The sequence below is a fragment of the Theobroma cacao genome, chromosome 10 (assembly GCF_053813885.1).
Source record: "Theobroma cacao isolate CCN51 chromosome 10, ASM5381388v1, whole genome shotgun sequence".
NCBI classification, from domain to species: domain Eukaryota; kingdom Viridiplantae; phylum Streptophyta; class Magnoliopsida; order Malvales; family Malvaceae; genus Theobroma; species Theobroma cacao.
Genome location: NC_142648.1, coordinates 24,391,229 through 24,409,939, shown reverse-complemented (window position 1 = coordinate 24,409,939; position 18,711 = coordinate 24,391,229). Strand labels below are relative to the sequence as shown.

Genomic DNA, 18,711 nt, shown 5'->3' with positions numbered 1-18,711 from the left:
ATCCCCTATAGAATTCGGCCAATTAGCGTTTGATGAAGAACATGTTATTTTCTTGCTTGTTTTTCACACCGAATATCACAAAACACTAAAAACACCTAGATAACCTGAAATCTAGCAAAACCCATCCTTAAAACCTTCCCCCCTTGATTTGGCCAGCATGCTTCCATCATGAAAACTTGAGTTTCAACCATAGAAAATGAAAAAGAAGGCATGGGTAAGGTAGATCTTAAGCTAAATCGCGAAATCTTACCTCCGATCGCTTCGTTTTTTGAAAATCCAATGAATTTCTCTTGAATTTTTCCTCCTTAGAGTTTTTCTATTCTTTCCCCCTTTGTTCTTTGGCTTCCATGGCAATGAAGAGTGAATGGGACAGTTTATGTTGAGTTTATAAATGAAATTATAAAATAATAAAAACTTGACACGTGTCGTCACTTGATTGGTCCATGATTAAAACTTAACAATTAAGCATTCTCTTACGACCACATATAATCCCATAATTATCCAAAGTATAAAATGATAATAGGTGAAATTCATGGGCTTGACAAGTGTCATGGTGGTGTAAAATTTTAAAAATTCCAATTACGTCCTCTTAGACACGTGAAATGACCGTTTTGCCCTAATGCTTGAAATTGAAAATTCACTTCTCAAATTCAAATTATGTTCCAACTAGTCAAACTTGGTCAAAAATCTCTTCCAACATTCCAATTTTGCCCTCAAGTGGCAAAATGACCATTTTGCCCCTACATTATAAAAATTCTCGATTGGACTCCAAATCAATCCTCGAACTCCAAATCACCATATTAAGACATTATAAGGTTCAATAACTCTAAAATACACCCTAAAATCTCTTTTTGGACTAGTTCGAGGCTTTAATCAACTTAATTGTACCACTAGGTACGATACCGACTTTTAAAAATTTTTTGAGGCATCCAAGTATGTAGACATGCTATCAAATATATGAATGACATGGCAAGTATATTATAGAGCTAGGCTTGACAATTTCTGTCAACTTATTGACATGGCAAGGTTAAAAAGATAATTATACCCTTGATTAATTTTTAAAATTACAATTATATAATTTTATTATTTTTTATTAATTAAAAAAATTCCCCACTGGGGAGCACCGGAGCTCTCCTGGGTAGCCTCGATCGAGCTCCCTAAGGGGCACCGATGCTTCCCTTGGGGAGCCTAGATCGGGCTTCCTAGGGGAGCATCGAGTTCCCCAAGGGGAGCACCAGGTGCTTCTTTAGGAGCTGGATTTGGGGTTCCTTAAGGGAGCACCAGTGCTCCCTTAAGGAGCTTGATTTAGGGCTCCCCCCGATTGGGCTCCTAAGGGAGTACCTGGTGCTTCATTGTCATTTGATATCCATGTGACGCTGATGTGACTTTGAAGTGAATGGTGAAAAATTTTATATAACTATGTAATTATGTCACATCAACATGCCACATCAGCGTTCATTATGACATGTCAATATGCCACGTGAATGCTACGTCAACACCATATGGCATAGAAGAACAAGTGGCATTTTTTACTAATTCAACTATTAGTAATAAGAACTTATTTAATTCAAAATAAAAGTATAAGGATTTATTTGATTCAAACTAAAAGTATAAAGGTTTGATTGAATATAATAAAAGTATAAAGGCTTATTTGTATTTTCCTATGTAGTTTAGGAGCTTTTTAAGATATTACGTCAAAAAAATAGCTACAGCTTTTAGAAAAATATGTACTTTCAAAGAAAAAATTATCAATTTTTTTAAGGTAAAATGCTCTCACCCCTTAACTTTTAGTTATAATTCCACGCGGGTCTATTAGTTTTCGAAATAAAAAGTTCATTCAAAAGTATAAAAACCATTAATAGAAAATATAAAAAGACTAAAATGCCTTTTCTTCTTTCTCCCATTATTGTTTTCCCAAACAATGTGGCCACCCTACAGCAGGTGCTCCCCAAAGGAAGGGAGCGCCGATCAGGTGCTCCCGGGGGGGGGGGGGAAGCACCCTTGGGAGTATCGATTTGGTGCTCACCTGCCATGGGAGCACTAGATCTGGTGCTTTTTTGAATTTTTTTTTCTCTTTGATTTTTTTGTAAAAATAAAAAAATTATATAATAGTAATTTTTAAATTTAATAAGGGCTAAAATTGTTCTTTTAATATTGTCATGTCATCAAACTAATGGAAATATTAAAGGTTGACTAGCAGCTGGATTTATGTATCCAATAGAAGATATTTTTTTGAAACAGAGTGTCTATTTCAAAAAATAATGGACCTGTTTAGAATCTTGATTAAAAGTTTAGGGGTCTAGGTATTTTACCTTTTTTTAATCTAACTTATACCAAAATATATTTTATAATTTTTTTCCCTTTCACCCAAAATTAATATTAAATACCTAAAATTGGTTTATGCATTTAATTTTTGTGTGTTTTTTTTTTAAATTAGTTCAATAGAAATATTAAATTATTATTATTATTGTTTTGCTCAAACAATCCATTTTATTCATGATAATGTTTAATATAGCTTCCCAACGTCATTGAAGAAACTAGAAATACAAGTCACCATTCCAAGACACCATCAAAATAACAGAAAAAACAATAAGCACAACAGAATCAAATTCTAAAATATATTGCCAAAGGAACTAAAATCTAAAAAATCCTTTTGCAATCCGTCAATTTTGACTAAAACTTTCCACATAATCCGTGGTCTCTCATATGAGTTCGACACCCATGAAAGTGCAACACTTAATCGTTACAATGCAATTCGTCGATGAATTTAAAAAATTATTGACATAATGTTTAAATAAGTCTTTAAATTATTTAAAAAAATTCAAATAAATTTTTATTTTTTTATTACGTTCAATCAAGTCTTTATATTATTATTTTGAATAAAATAAACCTTTATGACTAATGATTAACTAATTGTTATTAATCATAATTCCACTTGTTATTTTATATCTACATGGTATTAATATGGCATCGATGTGGAGGGTGAAAAATGTCATATAACCATATTATCATGTCAAATTAGCATGTCCAATTAATATTAATTATGATATGTTCGCATGCTACATCATCGTCAATTATAGTATGTTAGCATGCCACGTTAGTGCCATGCGGTATAAAATAACAAATTATATTTTATCTAATCATTAGTTATAAAGACTTATTTGACATAAAATAAAAATATAATGGCTTATTTGGTTCAAAATAAAAATATATGAGTTTGATTGAATACAATAAAAGTATTAGAACTTATTTGAATTTTTTTGAATAATTTAAGAGTTTTTTTGATATTATGTCAAAATTATTTAACTTTTTATTTTAAATAATATATTGAGAAATTAATCATGCAACACACAGATTAAAAAACCTAGTTCTCCAAAATATTTAGCTTTTCAAAGAATTTATATGCTTAAATATCATTTCTTTTCTCACCTGAAGTTTCCTTCTCCATTTTTTTTCATTTTCCAAGAAAAAAAATCTTTTATTAACTTTGTCACGTGTTGCGTGGACATGAACAGCTCGTGGTAAAAGTAATGTTGTCCACTCATGTGTATGTGAATCCATCAATATCTTTTATCTGACTACTAACTGCCCAATTTATGATTCATCGAGGGCAACACATTTTCAACATTGAGCACAAAAAGCTATACATTTCCTAAAAGACACCTTTACTTTTTCTCCATTTGTCATCATGCCTTTCACGTTTTTCTTCGTTAGAAGATAGGTCTATATGGATTAAGTTGATCAATTGTGGGAATCACAGGGGAAAAAAGAGTAGATATTATGAATTATAACAAAAATCATAAAAGATAACAAAATAATTGAAAAGGTTGAGATTTTACTAATAAATTATGATAGTAAAGTACAACTGACAAACATTTCATGTGATTATAAGTTTATGTCTATATTCGACTCGATCAAAATCAACAAATTAACTCATATATCGGCCTTTGATACGTAATAATATTGATTTTGATTGAGGACAAAAAACTACTGTCATGGATTGGAGTGAACACCAACGTTGTTGAGCTACCTTTTTTGAACATTGATATTGAATGTAGCCCCACAAAATTCAAAGGAACCAAATATTTTCTCTTCTCCATCCTTTTATTTTTTCCATTTTCAAAGGAATTCAGGAGAATTGCCAAATATAATAAGACCATATATAGATATATATGGATATTATATTCCATGCCAAGTAGACATGGTCCTAGGAAAACACGTTAAATTTCAGGCCAGAATCACCTAATTTTTCCTCGATAACTTTGGATAACTGCTCAACCATTGAAGGGGAGAGATAATTCACCCAATCTCCTACCGCACCTTTCCTGAACAAGTGTTTGTTCTCAAAGTTTTTAATGGATTTTCCACATTTGTTGACCTCCAAATCTTTCAAATTCTCAAAGCTACATAGCTTTGCTATGTCCTTTATCATACCTTCTTCCTCCTCTTCAATTGAAAAAGGGACCCCCAAGAAATTTGCCAACATCTTCAAGTGGGAGACAGTGTCTTCCTTCATGTCCTCATATTTCATGAACAAAACCTTCTCCGGCCTCTCCGTGCTTTCTTTCCAATACCCTAACATGTGCTCCCAAAAGGGTCCGAAGCCGACCACCCCCTTACAATACAAGTTGAAAGCTTCTTCGAGTGGAAATGGAGGTAGAGATTCTGGCCTCACTTTGTTGATGTAATGCCATGAGGAGATGAATGTGTCAAAAGGGTTCCGACATACATAAATAATTCGACAGCTAGAACTCTTTATTGATTCTTGCAATGAAGCAAATGGAACATGAGTTCCAAAAAGTCTTGGCTTGGGAAGGTTGGAGAGGTCAGGGATTTGGTTGTTTGCATAAAGCTTGTACTCGAAGAAAGGTACTAGATCATGGGGATTGGATGTAAGCAGTGGATGGTTTTTGCTTGAAGTGGTGAAACGCTTGCGGTTCATGATGACAAAGGTCAAGGCTTTTATCCATGTTGTACCTGATTTTGGTATGGTAGCAAGAATTACATCAGAGTCTCTTGCTTGGAAGTGTTTTTGGAAAGAGATTATGGCTTGAATCTCTTTTGGTTGACACCAAAAGCCTTGGAAAAGATATATGAAAGGAGTTCTCCAACCTTTCTCTTTGGGAAGAGAATGAATCAACCCCTTGCACTCATTGCTTAGATTTTCTTCTTCTTCCTTTCCCACCACACCAATTTTGGGATTTTTAGTGAAATGGGGAATAACCATTGAAGTTGTTGTACAGGTAGACAACGGCATTTTTTTTTCTCTTTGCTTTCTTTTGGGTTTTGAGAGTTTAGCTTTGGCTTGTGATCAATTAGCTTGGAAGAACTCACTTATAAATAGTTGCATGGCTAATACTTTATGTAAGAAATACTTTGTCTATATGAATTGTGCACGTTGAACATGCATGATCATGATCATTCAACAACCTGCACCATTAAATATCGTAGGGAAGGACTATGCTAAGCTTCTCACGTTTCTCTTGTTAGGATTGGAAAGCATTACTAAAGCAAGATGTCTTATTCTTTCTCTTTTGAGGATAGTGACATATTCAATATTGCATAGGTGTAGATGCTTGTGTTATTCTTTCTATCTTTTTTTCTTTTTAATGCTTACCTAATTTTTTGTTTTTACAATTATGTGAGGTGAGGAATTATTTAATTTTGCTTTGAAAGCCCAACATTGGTTTGTTGCTGAAAATTCAATTTAAGAATCTAAAAGGTGCATTAATTGCAATTTTGTTAGGTGAAAGATAAGGATAATAATAAGTGCTATCGACATATATAGTAGACAGTTATCTAATAACAATCATGAATGGTATAGGGTACTCAGCAAATAGATAGCTGGCAACCTCTTACTCAATTTAGATTATAATTAAATAATCTTAGGAAATGTTTAAAAGAACTGGTTAGGATTTACTAAACACAACAATTAGGTAAGTCGCGTCAAGTTAAGTTCGTGTCAATTTGAATCACTTTTAGGTTCGGATTGTTTTGAATATGAATAATTTTGATAAGGGCCAATTTAGATATCGAACTATTTTGTTTTAACGAATTTTTTTGAGTTAAACTAATTCAAATTGATTTGAATTCAAATCATATTCAAATGTTTATGGTTACATTTATCATATTTAGTCAATTTAAAATTTAAAATGAGGGAAAATATATATTATACTCGATTTAAATTTTTTATCATTTTATTTCGTATTAAAATCAGGTTAAGTCTCTTTATGTTCTTGTTAACTTTGAATAAATTATATTGAATCGAGTTCGGATGAAGACAAATTGAGTAACTTTCTAAATTAAGTCCGGTTTTGCCAACTCTAATTTTTGTTATTGCAAATTGCAATAATGGTACCATATTTATATGTACCGTGACCGATCAAGGCTTGATAGTTTCATGTTAGTGTTAAACCATGATTGACAAGTGTTAGAAAAACAGAATAAGAAAAAAAGAGAAAGAAGGTTTGAGGTGTGCTGTAATACACTTTCTTTTAAAAGTTGTTGCCTACTATGAGGATTTGTAGACAAGGACTCTCTGGGATATAACAAGCCTATTGTAGAACGCTTTGACTGAATGAAGTTTGGTTGAATATATGTTCCTTTTGTAGACGTTGAAAGATTGTGTTTAATTTGTGTCAACAGATATGTCTTGTTAAGTTTTAAGAGATGTGTCAGTTGAAATTAATCAACGTATTTAAAAAGATGTGTTTGAAGATACTTCTTTTTATTTAAGAGTCATGTCTTAATCTAAATAGACACTTAATTTAAATAGTCACTTTAATTTGAATAAATACATCTGAATAAGACTTCTTTATATTACAAACTATCTAATAATCCCCCACTAGTTTGTAATATTAATAAAATGATGCATAGTAGAGAGTATCTTGAAGATTTGAACTTTCTATTGGTGTAGAAATTTTAAAGTTAAGACGAAGTTATTGATATAATAGGGATAGAACCACAACTCTTTATGTCATAATGAAAATATCACACACATAGCATTATTTAATTGCTTTAAGATTTTGCCAACTACTTTAACACTTACACGGCATTGTGCTAATCCTAGTTTCATGAATATTTACAAGAGTAAACCCTTTTAACTCTTGTTTGAAGTGGCACCACTCCAATGTTCATATAAGTGAAATTTGTAATTACGCCCCTGTTACTACAAGGATTTGATATTTCCATCAAGAGCCTTTTACTCATCCTCGCCTTGTAACAATCATACTAAATATTCTAGAACGAGGCTATTTGAATATTCTAGAATGAGGCTATTTAACATAAAAAATTCAGTGCATAATGATAGCATATAATAACTTGTTATTACCCATTGAACTTTTATTGTTAGTTTTGCTAACTCAAAGTTGGGTTTCCATTACTAATGCTTTTGAGTCAAGGGCATTAGCCTCATTCCACTAGAGGTTGACTTTACAGCCTCTCTTGGCAAAGCTTTGGTAAGTGGATCAACCAAATTCTTGTAAAATTTAACATAAACTATTGTTACAACGCCATTTGAGATTAATTCTCATATGTAGGCATGTCGCAGACTTATATGTCTAGACTTTTTATTATAGATTTTATTATGGGCTACACACATTGTAGCCTCACTACACAGTATATGAAAATGGTTGGCATCAGTTGTGGCCACAACTTTATATCTAATAAAAAATTTTACAATCATTTCGCTTCTTTTCCAATAGCTGCTAATGCTAAAAATTATGATTCTATAGTCGAATGTGCAATACAAGTTTACTTTTTAAATGCCCAACTAATGGGACCACCTTTTAAACTAAAAATCTATTCTGATATGGATTTATTGTCATCAATACTAGTTATCCAACTAGCACAAAAAATCCTTCTAAAGTATTAGAAAAGCCACTATAACTAATTTCTAAATTTTTATTTTCTTTAATTATCTAAGCACTCTAGTAATGACCTTCCAATGATCTTTGCTAGGTTTACTTGTAAACCTTGAACGTTTGCAAACAACAAAGGCTATATCTAGTCTGGTATGATGCGCAACATACATAATGCTGCTTATAACACTTGCATATTCTAATTATGCCATAACTCTTCATAATTCTTAGTTAATTTTATACTAGAATGATAAAGAGTATTAAACTCTTTGATTTCCAAATAACTATATTTGTGAAACATTTTCTCTATGTAATGTGATTGATTTAATGAAATTACTTTTTGATCTCTTTTGACTTTAGTTCCCAAGATTGTATCAATTCCATTGAGATCTTTCATTTTGAAAACTAAAGTCAAATATTTCTCGGTTTCAAAGATTCCAAGCATATTTGCACCCAAGATCAACAAATTATTTACATAAAGACATATGATTACACCATAGTCTTTTGTAAATTTAAAGTAAATGCACTTACCTGCATTGTTATGTACAAATCTATTTAAAAGTATAGTACTATCAAACTTTTCATGCCATAGCTTTGGAGGTTGTTTCAGTCCATAAAGAGATTTGATTAGTTTACAAACCTTCTTTCATTTCTAAAAAGTATAAAACCTTTAGGTTGCTCCATATATATTTCTTCATTAAAATCTCTATTTTAGAAGGTAGTTTTAACATCCATTTGATGTACATGTAATTTATGAATAGACACCAAAGCCAAAAGCATTCTTATAGATGCTATTCTTGCTATTGGAGCGTAAGTATCAAAATGATCAATGCCTTCTTTTTTGAGTGAAACCTTTGAAAACTAGTCTAGCCTTAAAGAGTTGCATTGAACCATCTGTGTTATATTTCCTTATAAATACCTATTTACAGCCTCTGAGTTTTGATTTAAGAGGAAGATAAACCAAAACCAATGTTTTGTTTGATAAGATTGAATCCATTTCATCATTTATTGTTTCTTTCCAAAAAGCTACATCCCTTGAAGACATAGTTTTTTTGAATGCTTTTAGATCATCTTCAACGTTTAATAAAATAGGTATCGTTTTATATACTTTAGTTCTACTTCCTTCCACAAGGAATGCTAAGGCTTGCAAGTCAATGAAATCTGGATCTAAGTGCTTTTTTTTTTATGGCTTTTGTACTTTTTCTCGACTTAATTTGAGTATCATCCTTTTTTCTTTTACTGGATGTATCATGAGAAGTCATATCACTTTGATCACAACTTGGAATTAAGATACTTTGTTCACAATCGAATTTATTATTCAAGTTATACAAAAATTTGTTTTCAATGAATTCAACATGTATAAACTCTATGATAACATTTAATTTTAAATCTAAAATTTTATATTCTTTAGAATGTTGGGCATAGCCAACAAAAATGCCTTTCATTGTTCTAGGTCTAAGCTTTGTTCTTTGTGATTCAAGAACTTTATAAAAGGCTAAGCACCCCAACACTTTAAGATATTCCAAGTTTGGTTTTCTTCATTCCAAAGTTCATAAGGTAAAACCTTAATACTTTTGGAAGGAACTCTATTTAGTATATGACATGCTGTTAATAAGGCTTCACCCCATAAATCGTATGATAGATGTGCATCCAATGACATAGCATTAGTCATGTCAATCAAAGTTTCTTTTTTTTCTTTTAGCCAATTCATTTTGTTGTGGTGAATAAATAGTACTTTTTTATGTATCAAAGTATTTTCTTCACAGAAATTATTAAATTTTTAGAAAAATATTCTCCTCCTTTATCACTTCTTAGAATTTTGATTTTCCTACCTTTTTGATTTTTCACAACAGATTTATATTCTTTAAATTTCTTAAAAGATTCATCTTTTGTTTTAATTAAATTTACATAAGTGAATCTAGAATAATCATCTATGAAAGTTATAAAATATCTCTTTCCTCCTCTAATTAATTTTTCATTTAATTCACATATATTAGAATGCACAATATCTAATAATTGTGAGGTTTTTTTTACACTATGAAAAGGTTTCTTTGTCATTTTTGCTTGTATTCATATTTCACATATTTTTAAGTGCTCATGTTTGCATGCAATATAACCATTTTTAGACATAAATCTCATGGAACCAAAATTTAATTGTCTTAGTCTAGCATGCCATAATAAAGAATTAGACTCAACATTCTAAGCAAAAATTATATTTATTTAATCAATACTGAACTTGTACATGCCATTATAAAAGTATCATTTCCCTACAAATAGACGACCCTTGGATACTATTACGTTATTAGATTCTATTACAATTTTAAAACCTTTCTTTATAAGCAAACTAGTAGAAACTAAATTCTTCTAAATTTCAAGAACATGGAATACATTGAGTAAAGTCAGCTTCTATCTAAAAGTGAAATTCAACTAGATAGTCCCTTTTCCTTCAATTCTGGCTGTAACATGATTTCCCATTAAAACATTTTCTGGTTTATTAACTTTCATGTAAGTCTTGAACAAGTTTCTGTCATTGCATACATGAATTGTAGCACCAAAATCCAGCCAGCCATCTTTACTATTATTGGAATCAACAGCCATATTCAATTCTGTTATCATTCCAATATTCGTTGTAGAAACCATGGTAACCAATTCATTGACAACGGCTTCTACTGTGTTTGCTTTTTCAAGATTTTAAGAACTAAAATTCTTTCTTGCCTTCATTGATCTGCACTCACTAATTATATGACGTTTCTTTCCACAATGGAAACAATTTATATTTTTCTTATCATTTTTCTTAAAGGTTTGTCTTGAAGCTTTCAGTGTAGATGACTTAGATTTCGTAGAATGTTTTCCAAAATTATTATAATTTTGACTAACAAGATTCACCTTCGAATCAGAGGGTTGAAATAGTGCATCACGAGCATGTGCTTTACATTCTATTTGCATCTGAGTCACAAATTGTTCTATGGATAAAGACTCCATAGAATGCGAAACCTTTTTTCTATAATTATTTCAAGATTGAGGCAGTTTAGAAAGAATTGCACCTATTTGTAATGTATCAGGAACCTTAACCTTAAGGTCTTTTAGTGTTGAAACTAAAACTTATAAATCACGTACTTGATCCATGATAGACAGATTGTCATTTATCTTAAACTTGAAATATTTTCAGGACAAAAATTTGTCAGTACCTCATTTGTCGTTCTTGTAGATTGTCTCTAAGGCTACCTTAGAGTTTTCAGATTGGAGTAGAGATCATATAGACAATTTGTTAAAATATTTAGGATATGTCCACGGTATATCAATTCATCTTCTTCACGTTTTTTCCTCTTTGCCTTTTGTGCATCAGAGTCTTCATTAGTTGGTTTTGGAAGTGCAGTAAGATTCGAATCCAAAACATAATAAACCTTTAAGCTGTGAGCAAAAACACAATCTTATCCTTTCAACGAGTGAAATTGGTTCCATTATATCGATCAGTTTGATGAATTCTTGATTTGTGAGTTGAAATCTTAAATTTGGATTAGACTCTATTGACAACAATTCTTAAAAATTGTTAGAAAAACAGAATAAGAAAAAAAAGAGAAAAGAGGCTTGAGGCTTGCTGTAATACACTTTCTTTTAAGAGTTGTTTCTTATTATGGGGATTTGTAGATAAGAACTTTTTAGGATAAAACAAGTCTATTACTGTAGAATGCTTTGAATGAATGAAGTGTGGTAGAATATACATTCTTTTTATAGATACTGAGAGATTGTGTCTAATTTATTTTAACAAACGTGTTTTGTTAAATTTTAAAAGATGTGTTTGTTAAAATTAATCAACGTATTTTAACATATGTGTTTGAAAAGACTTCTTTTTATTTAAGAATCATATCTTAATCTAAATAAATATTTAATTTATATAATTATTTTAATTTAAATAATTATATTTAAATAATATTTTTTTATATTACAAATTATCTAACATTTCAATCCAGCTCGACCATGTTTAGAGTTGGGCACTAAACATTCTTTGTTTGGCTACTTTTTGGATATTTATGTCTCAATTCTTCTCTTTCTCTCTCCCTTAAAGAGTATAATAGTCAAAGAAAGAGAATCCCAGTGATAATCTTGAACGTCGACGTGGAAAAGAATTGTTAGATGGCTGAGTCACAAAAGATATATATAACGTCACTGCCGACAGCTTTGTACCACAGAGTAGCCCGCGTCACTGAGTGTTCCACGCCATACCCATGCCTGATTGACCCGACTCTCATTGACTAGCTCCTGCAGACTGCGACAAAGTTGTTTTATCAGAATTAAGGGAGGACCATGAAAGCCTGCAGCTCTAGCCTAGCATGTTTTCCCCACTCTAAAACCTATATTTTAAAGTTTGAGAAAATTACATCAACAATAATCATTTACATATTTTTGAGCTTTTTTATTATCTTGATCGTTTGATATTTGTCAAGTTTAACATTTAATAATTATCAGTGGTTTTGACTTCCAACTTTAAATTATACAAATGGAAAGTAATGTTTTCCCATCTTATAAATGTGTCGATCATGGACATTCTTGCACTCAACGTCCTGTCTACTTTGCACAGCATTTTCAAGAATTAAAACGTGGGATCCGGTGCAGTGATACATTGCACCGAAAGGCTGATGTAAACCTATCCATATTTATGATGTGAGGGAAAAATTCGTCAAAAAGTGGACCTTACAACGTGAACAGAACGTTGCATGTCACATAATAAGTCCGTATTATTTTAAAAAATATATTTTTTAAGTGTAAAAAAATTTTTATTTATAAATTTAAAATTTATCTTATCTCTTATTAATGATGTAAGTATATTGTATAAGTTTAAAATTTATAATGTTTTACATTACTCAATCGTGCAACGTCCTTATAGCATTAGTTCTTTCATCTATAAAAGATGATCCGAGTCTAACTCGACTTTAATATTTCTCATATGGTGTCTCACGTTAATGAAGAACCTTATTTAATAAAAAATTAGATAAATTTTACTACTACTTGTCTTATGTCTGTACTTTTAATCTCAAAAGATATATTTATTAGATAGAGAAAGACCCTTACTTATCAATCTAAGATTCATCTCATCTCTTACGATATGTGATCTGTGATATATGTATCTATTAATTTAATATCATCTTGATTCTTATAACACCTAGAACAATCCTTAAAACCCTCTTTCCTTTTATTTTTCTTTTCTTTTTCAAACTTGTTTTCAACATATTCCTCAACAAATTTCTATCTAACCTTGTTTTCATCCTCTTTGTCAAATAGCACTCAAGCACATATTTGCACAATCAGGTTTAATCGGGTTTCGACCTTTATTAAGTAAGGAGCATTATTCATCAATTCACTATGAATTTAATCAAATGTACTTTACTTTCTTTGCCCCACTTCATAACATCTTCCAGCAAATTTGAAGTACATATCTTGTTTATACTTTGATTATTTGGTTATACCTAAAAATTTTGATTATTATTTTTTTTGAAAGGCAAAATTTTGATTATATTATGAGATGTTAAACACATATCTTGTTTATACTATGATTATTTGATTAAAATATAAAAATTTTGAATTATACATGAGAGATAATTATTTTTTGTCTCAAAATTTCATTCCACCATTTCCAAAATTCAAATTTTGAAACCTTTAAATCAAAATTTCATTTCTAACTTATGAGATGTCATATCAAGGATCTTATTTAATATGTACTCAAGCATTTAATTCGTTGATTAGTACATAATCTTTCTACTTAAAAGAGTATGTATTCAATTATCTCTCTTTTTTTTTAAAAAAAATATTATTTAATACAATAATTTTTTTTCTCAATCAGTAATTTATTAAAAGCCAAAAGTGACATCAAACCCGGACCTATATATAGCATATCACGTTACGAGAAGCCAACAAACATTCCATAATAAATATTTTACCTCAATACTTACATGGCTTATTAAGTATTAGTAAGCACATCCCACACCCAATATCAGCTCTATCCACCTCAAACTCCACCATTGAATCTGCAAATGCATTTCCTTCCCTGTAGAGGTGTATAGATTCAAAGTTCACAATTTCTTTTAAATAGTCATCAATATCGTTGAAAATTTACCAATAACTTATTTAATATAATAATTATGAAATACTATATTAATTAGCATCCGAGCATTTGGCACGTTTGTTGATGTATGATCTTCTGCCTAAAGAGTATAATTCGAATATCTCTTTCTTTAATTATAAAAAAAACACTATATAATTAGCTTAGTCTAATTAATAATAATAATAATTAAAATGTTAATGAGTGCACATATAGTACAAACTGAATTTGTAAATTGTAGTCGAGAAAGTATCGAATCTATTGTGGATATTAGTTAAGAACTTATTCAATTATTTATTATTGTCCTTCAACATTAATGCACTTGATATAGTATGTTCACCAATTCTTGACTGATTGACATCAACCTGGATTTATTTCCTTTCATAATTTACGTTGAGGTAGGGTGTCAACTCTATTTTCTTCTGTTCAGACGTCAGAAATCTTTGACAGCATTCGGCACCTGATATATTTACGATTAGCATGTTTGGACTTTATCTGTATATGCTTTTTGGTGCATAAAAATCTGGGATAGACTGATAGATAGATTGCTCTTTGAGAAAGTTGTTCTAAAGTTAGTTTAAGCTCTTCACTTTGGGACTAATTACAACTCCCAGTTCCTACAATTTTATAGATTAATTTAGGCTCCATTTCCATTGAAAAGAGAGCAGATGTTGCTAAATCTCTTTAAAACGAAGGAGAAGAAAAAAGATAAACAAAATTGGGTATTTTTAAAACTAAATAAATTACAAAGAGTGAAATAAAATCTACTCAAAATTAAGAATATATATATATACACACACACGTGCACACACACAAAAAAAAGAATGAATGGAGTTGCTTTAGAATACTTTTGATTTAGTTCTTTAAAAAAAATCAATTTTGAATTGAATAAATTTAACATAAAATTAAATTAAATTTACATATAATGTAATTCGGAACTAGAGATTCATAAACCTCAGACAATTAGGCTTTATTGACTAATAAAATCATTTAATTATTAAAATATTGTCTTTTTTCTTTTCAAAGCTATCTAATAATCAATAATAGTTATGGTTTGAATTTGTTTAACAATTAGAGAAAGGTACAATCTAAACATAAATTTGTTTATTTTTCTTGTTCTCGGACAACAATAATGGTAATAATAAATTTATCTAAATATTAGAAAAGAACGTTAATTTGCGATAATACAAAGGTAGGACTGAAGGCTTTATTGTATATGTTAATTGTGGCATCTAATGTAAGGAGTCATGGGAAACGTGAGGAAATGGTAAATGGTGCCTTGGTCTCCTAGCAAATGGTCCCCAAACTAAGAATAGTTCAATGTTCCCCATGTGATTGATTGGATATATACCCATATTCTTGTTTTCTCTCACAGCCAGAAATTCTCGTGATTTGACCCTTCAAATCAAAGAGAATAATTGAGGTTCAGTCACATCATTCCACAGCCTGATCTTGAATGGGTATTTCTTTGCATAGTAAAATAAAAGGAGTAGCACCGTCACAGTCGATCACACTAATAAAGGATAGAGCACATTTGATGAAAGCTGAAGAAAAGCACATTATCCACTCGAAGAGAATGGACAAGTCAGCCTAGTGGATGACACTTGAACAGGATTCCAAAATTTTTATGACAAATCCCTTTGAAAAGTAGCAAAAGGAATGCACCCAAGACACATGGGCAGACATACAATAAAGAAAGCAAGACTTTCTATACAAGTGCTGACCCCACTCCACCACATAAGTTGAAACATGGGTAGACGATAGTATAAAACTTGATTTTAATTAATACTTATTTTTTAAAAAATTATTTTATAGTATAATATTATATAAAGAATAATCAAAATCACTGAAGTACTATTTTACGTAGAATAATTAAAATAAATGAAGTGTTATTTTACACAGAATAATTAGAATACGTGAAGTGCTATTTTATGTAGAATAATTAGAATAAGTGAAGTATTATTTCGTATGGAATAACTAATACAAGTACAATAGCTACTTCGTACAGAATAATCACTTCACATGGATAACAATGAAAGCAACTCGGAATAAGTGACAGGGTTCATGGGTTATTTTCATCTTGGGATATTTTGGAGAGTTTGGCTTGCTGGCTTAGATATGGAGGTAGTTAAGAGGTCTTCTTCTTAACCTTTTTTTGAAGTACAAGTGTTTCACCCTCCTCCTTTGTTCCCGTGTACTTATTCACATACACTTTTTTCTCTTGTATTTATATATGTATAACTTCTTCTTTTGTACCTTTTCACGTATATCTATTCTCTGTTACCTTCTACTCGAGAACAAATTTTATTACACTTAACTATTTCAACAGTCACATAATGAGTTTTTAACTGTTACTCGACATTAATTCTCAGTAATGGCTACTTAACATTAAAGCTCTTCTTAAAAAAGTCATTCATTACGTGCATTAAATCCTTTTCTTATAACCGTTATTTTTGGCACTATATATAGAACCTTCACAATTCATTAACCAACTCATCGCCCCTAGAGCTAACACATTCTCCTCCAAAGTTTCCCTCTCTAATTCTCTTCTACTCCCTAATTCTCTTCTTATTCTCTTCTACCTGTCATGACACTCAATACTTCAAGAATTGCTCCGATCTTCCTCTCCGTCACCTCCGACTCATCGTTTTACTTATTTGCAATGCTTCCTCTCCTTATCACAAAAACCCCTTTACAGATAGCAATACCACATCGCCTATTGGAATTGTAAACACATCCCTAGATACTTCACCAATCCATATTCCTTCATATCCTTAAATATTTCAACTCAACTCCCCTTAAGACTCCTCAAAATTAACCTTCTTAGATGGCTCTCAATCATGTCCAATGGAAAGTGTTATTAAAAATAACAAAGAATTTGCTAATTTTGCATATTTACTCTACAGTAGAAAAAGATCAATTACTCTTGCATGACATCATTGCATCCACACTAGAAATATTGCATCTTCCAAAACCTTACATGACGACTATATGAAATAATTGAATAAAAGCTTGAATTGAATGAATAATGCCTTGAGTGTACATTGCAACTCTAATGAAATTTATAGTATAGCTTAGGATAAGATAAGCTTACATAATCTAGATACAATAAGCTACAAGCTTACATAATCTAGACAAATAGGTTACAATTAAAAATAGGGTAAATTTCATATAGATTCTCTATAGTTTGACATTTTCTCACATAACACCCTATGCTTTTTTTTTCTCAAATGAAACATTATGCTCTACAAATGTTCTCACAAGGTTAACGGTGTTAAATTTTTAATTTAATTTTTAATAAACAGATAATAAAGTCCTTATATTTAAAGGTTTTATTTCTTGAATTTAACCCTAAATTACTAAATTCTTTTTCACATTAAAATCTAAACAGAGAATGTATAAAAAAATTGCTCTAAGAAGATGGATGCTGCCCATTACTTTCGTCAAAATTCTTAGTAGCATATATATTTAGCCGTAATCATTCCAACTTAAATGACCAAATATCCCACATTCCTACTTGTCTTAGCTACTCAATGGAAAAAGTATCCCACTGGCCCTAACCATTCCTTTTCATACTTGTTTCTCATTATTCGTTTCTAGTATGTGGTTAGGTACTTTATATCAGATTTAAGTTGAAGGATGGGATCGAATTTTTGTAGAATGGGTTTGGAAGTTGAGTGAAAAATTAGTTTGACCAAATTGTTCAATGTGAGGATCACACTAATATAACAAGAGTAACTTAAGCCCTACATTTTGTGGTTAAACAAAATATTATCAGTTAGAATTGATTGAGTCAAAAGTGCACAACTCATGTGCGAGCTCCGTGGCAAGAAAGAAAAGCTAGGTGTGGTGTTTTTTGTGGACTCGTGGTTTCAATATCTTTGGTTTCTAGACTTTGCTAGGCTCATTGCTTATGTTTGCAGAACAAAAAATTACAAATTGTGATGTAGATATATGGCTGCAGGAGATTCCCACAAGATTATTTTGGCTTGAATTTGAAAAAGAACACACTTTGTTTCTTGTTTGGATAGTGAGAAAGTGAGGAGAGAAAGTAAGAGGAAAGTTAGAAAAAAAAGAAACCCAAACAAATACTTAATGTTTTCAATTAAACAATCAAAAAAACAAAAAGATTAAAACACAATGGTTCTTATTGTCTTTTTATAAAAAACTAGTTGAAAATTTAACACCATTACTATTGTTGAGAAAATAAATAAAACACAAGGTTTTATATGAGAAAAAGTAAACCTTAAGGTGCTATGTGAGAAAAGATCATATCACAAGGGGTTAACATTGAGTTCAGCCTTAAAAACAAGTTTCTGAACTACATTCTAATTTCATATAAGACTTCTTGTTCCTTGAGATTCCATCTGTTGAATTGGTCCAAGTGTTCCCCTTTCAGATTAACATGATATTTGAAGAGTTTGAATTGCTTGCAGTGATAGCTTGTAAACTTTTTTGTCTAAGTGGTAGTTATTTGATCATTGTAGCTTCTAGTTTGAGTGTTATGTGTTAAGTGTTCAGATTTGTTATTGTATTGCTTGATAAATTTGGTTGTGGCAAGAATATCAACAAAGGCATAAACTAAAAGTGAAGTAGTAGCTAAAATTGCTTTAATAACAAAAATTGACTTGGAGGTGCACAATGGATCAATGGTGATGGAAGTTGAAGTTGAAGTGAGGATGGCTAATATAACCTTTTTATATGGTCCACAAGATGGTAGGACCATTGGTGACACCAATCTTCGATAGAAGAAGG

The 18,711-nt window shown here is 30.8% G+C and overlaps 1 protein-coding gene across 1 annotated transcript; it reads right to left on the bottom strand.

Annotated features, from left to right (window-relative positions):
- Positions 1–3,947: 3,947 nt before the first annotated feature.
- On the bottom strand, positions 3,948–5,321 carry LOC18587086 (cytosolic sulfotransferase 15-like). Its single transcript, XM_007010759.3, has one exon. The coding sequence runs from the start codon at positions 5,255–5,257 to the stop codon at positions 4,208–4,210; it is 1,050 nt and encodes a 349-aa protein (XP_007010821.3). The 5' UTR covers positions 5,258–5,321; the 3' UTR covers positions 3,948–4,207.
- Between the last annotated feature and the right edge of the window lie 13,390 nt (positions 5,322–18,711).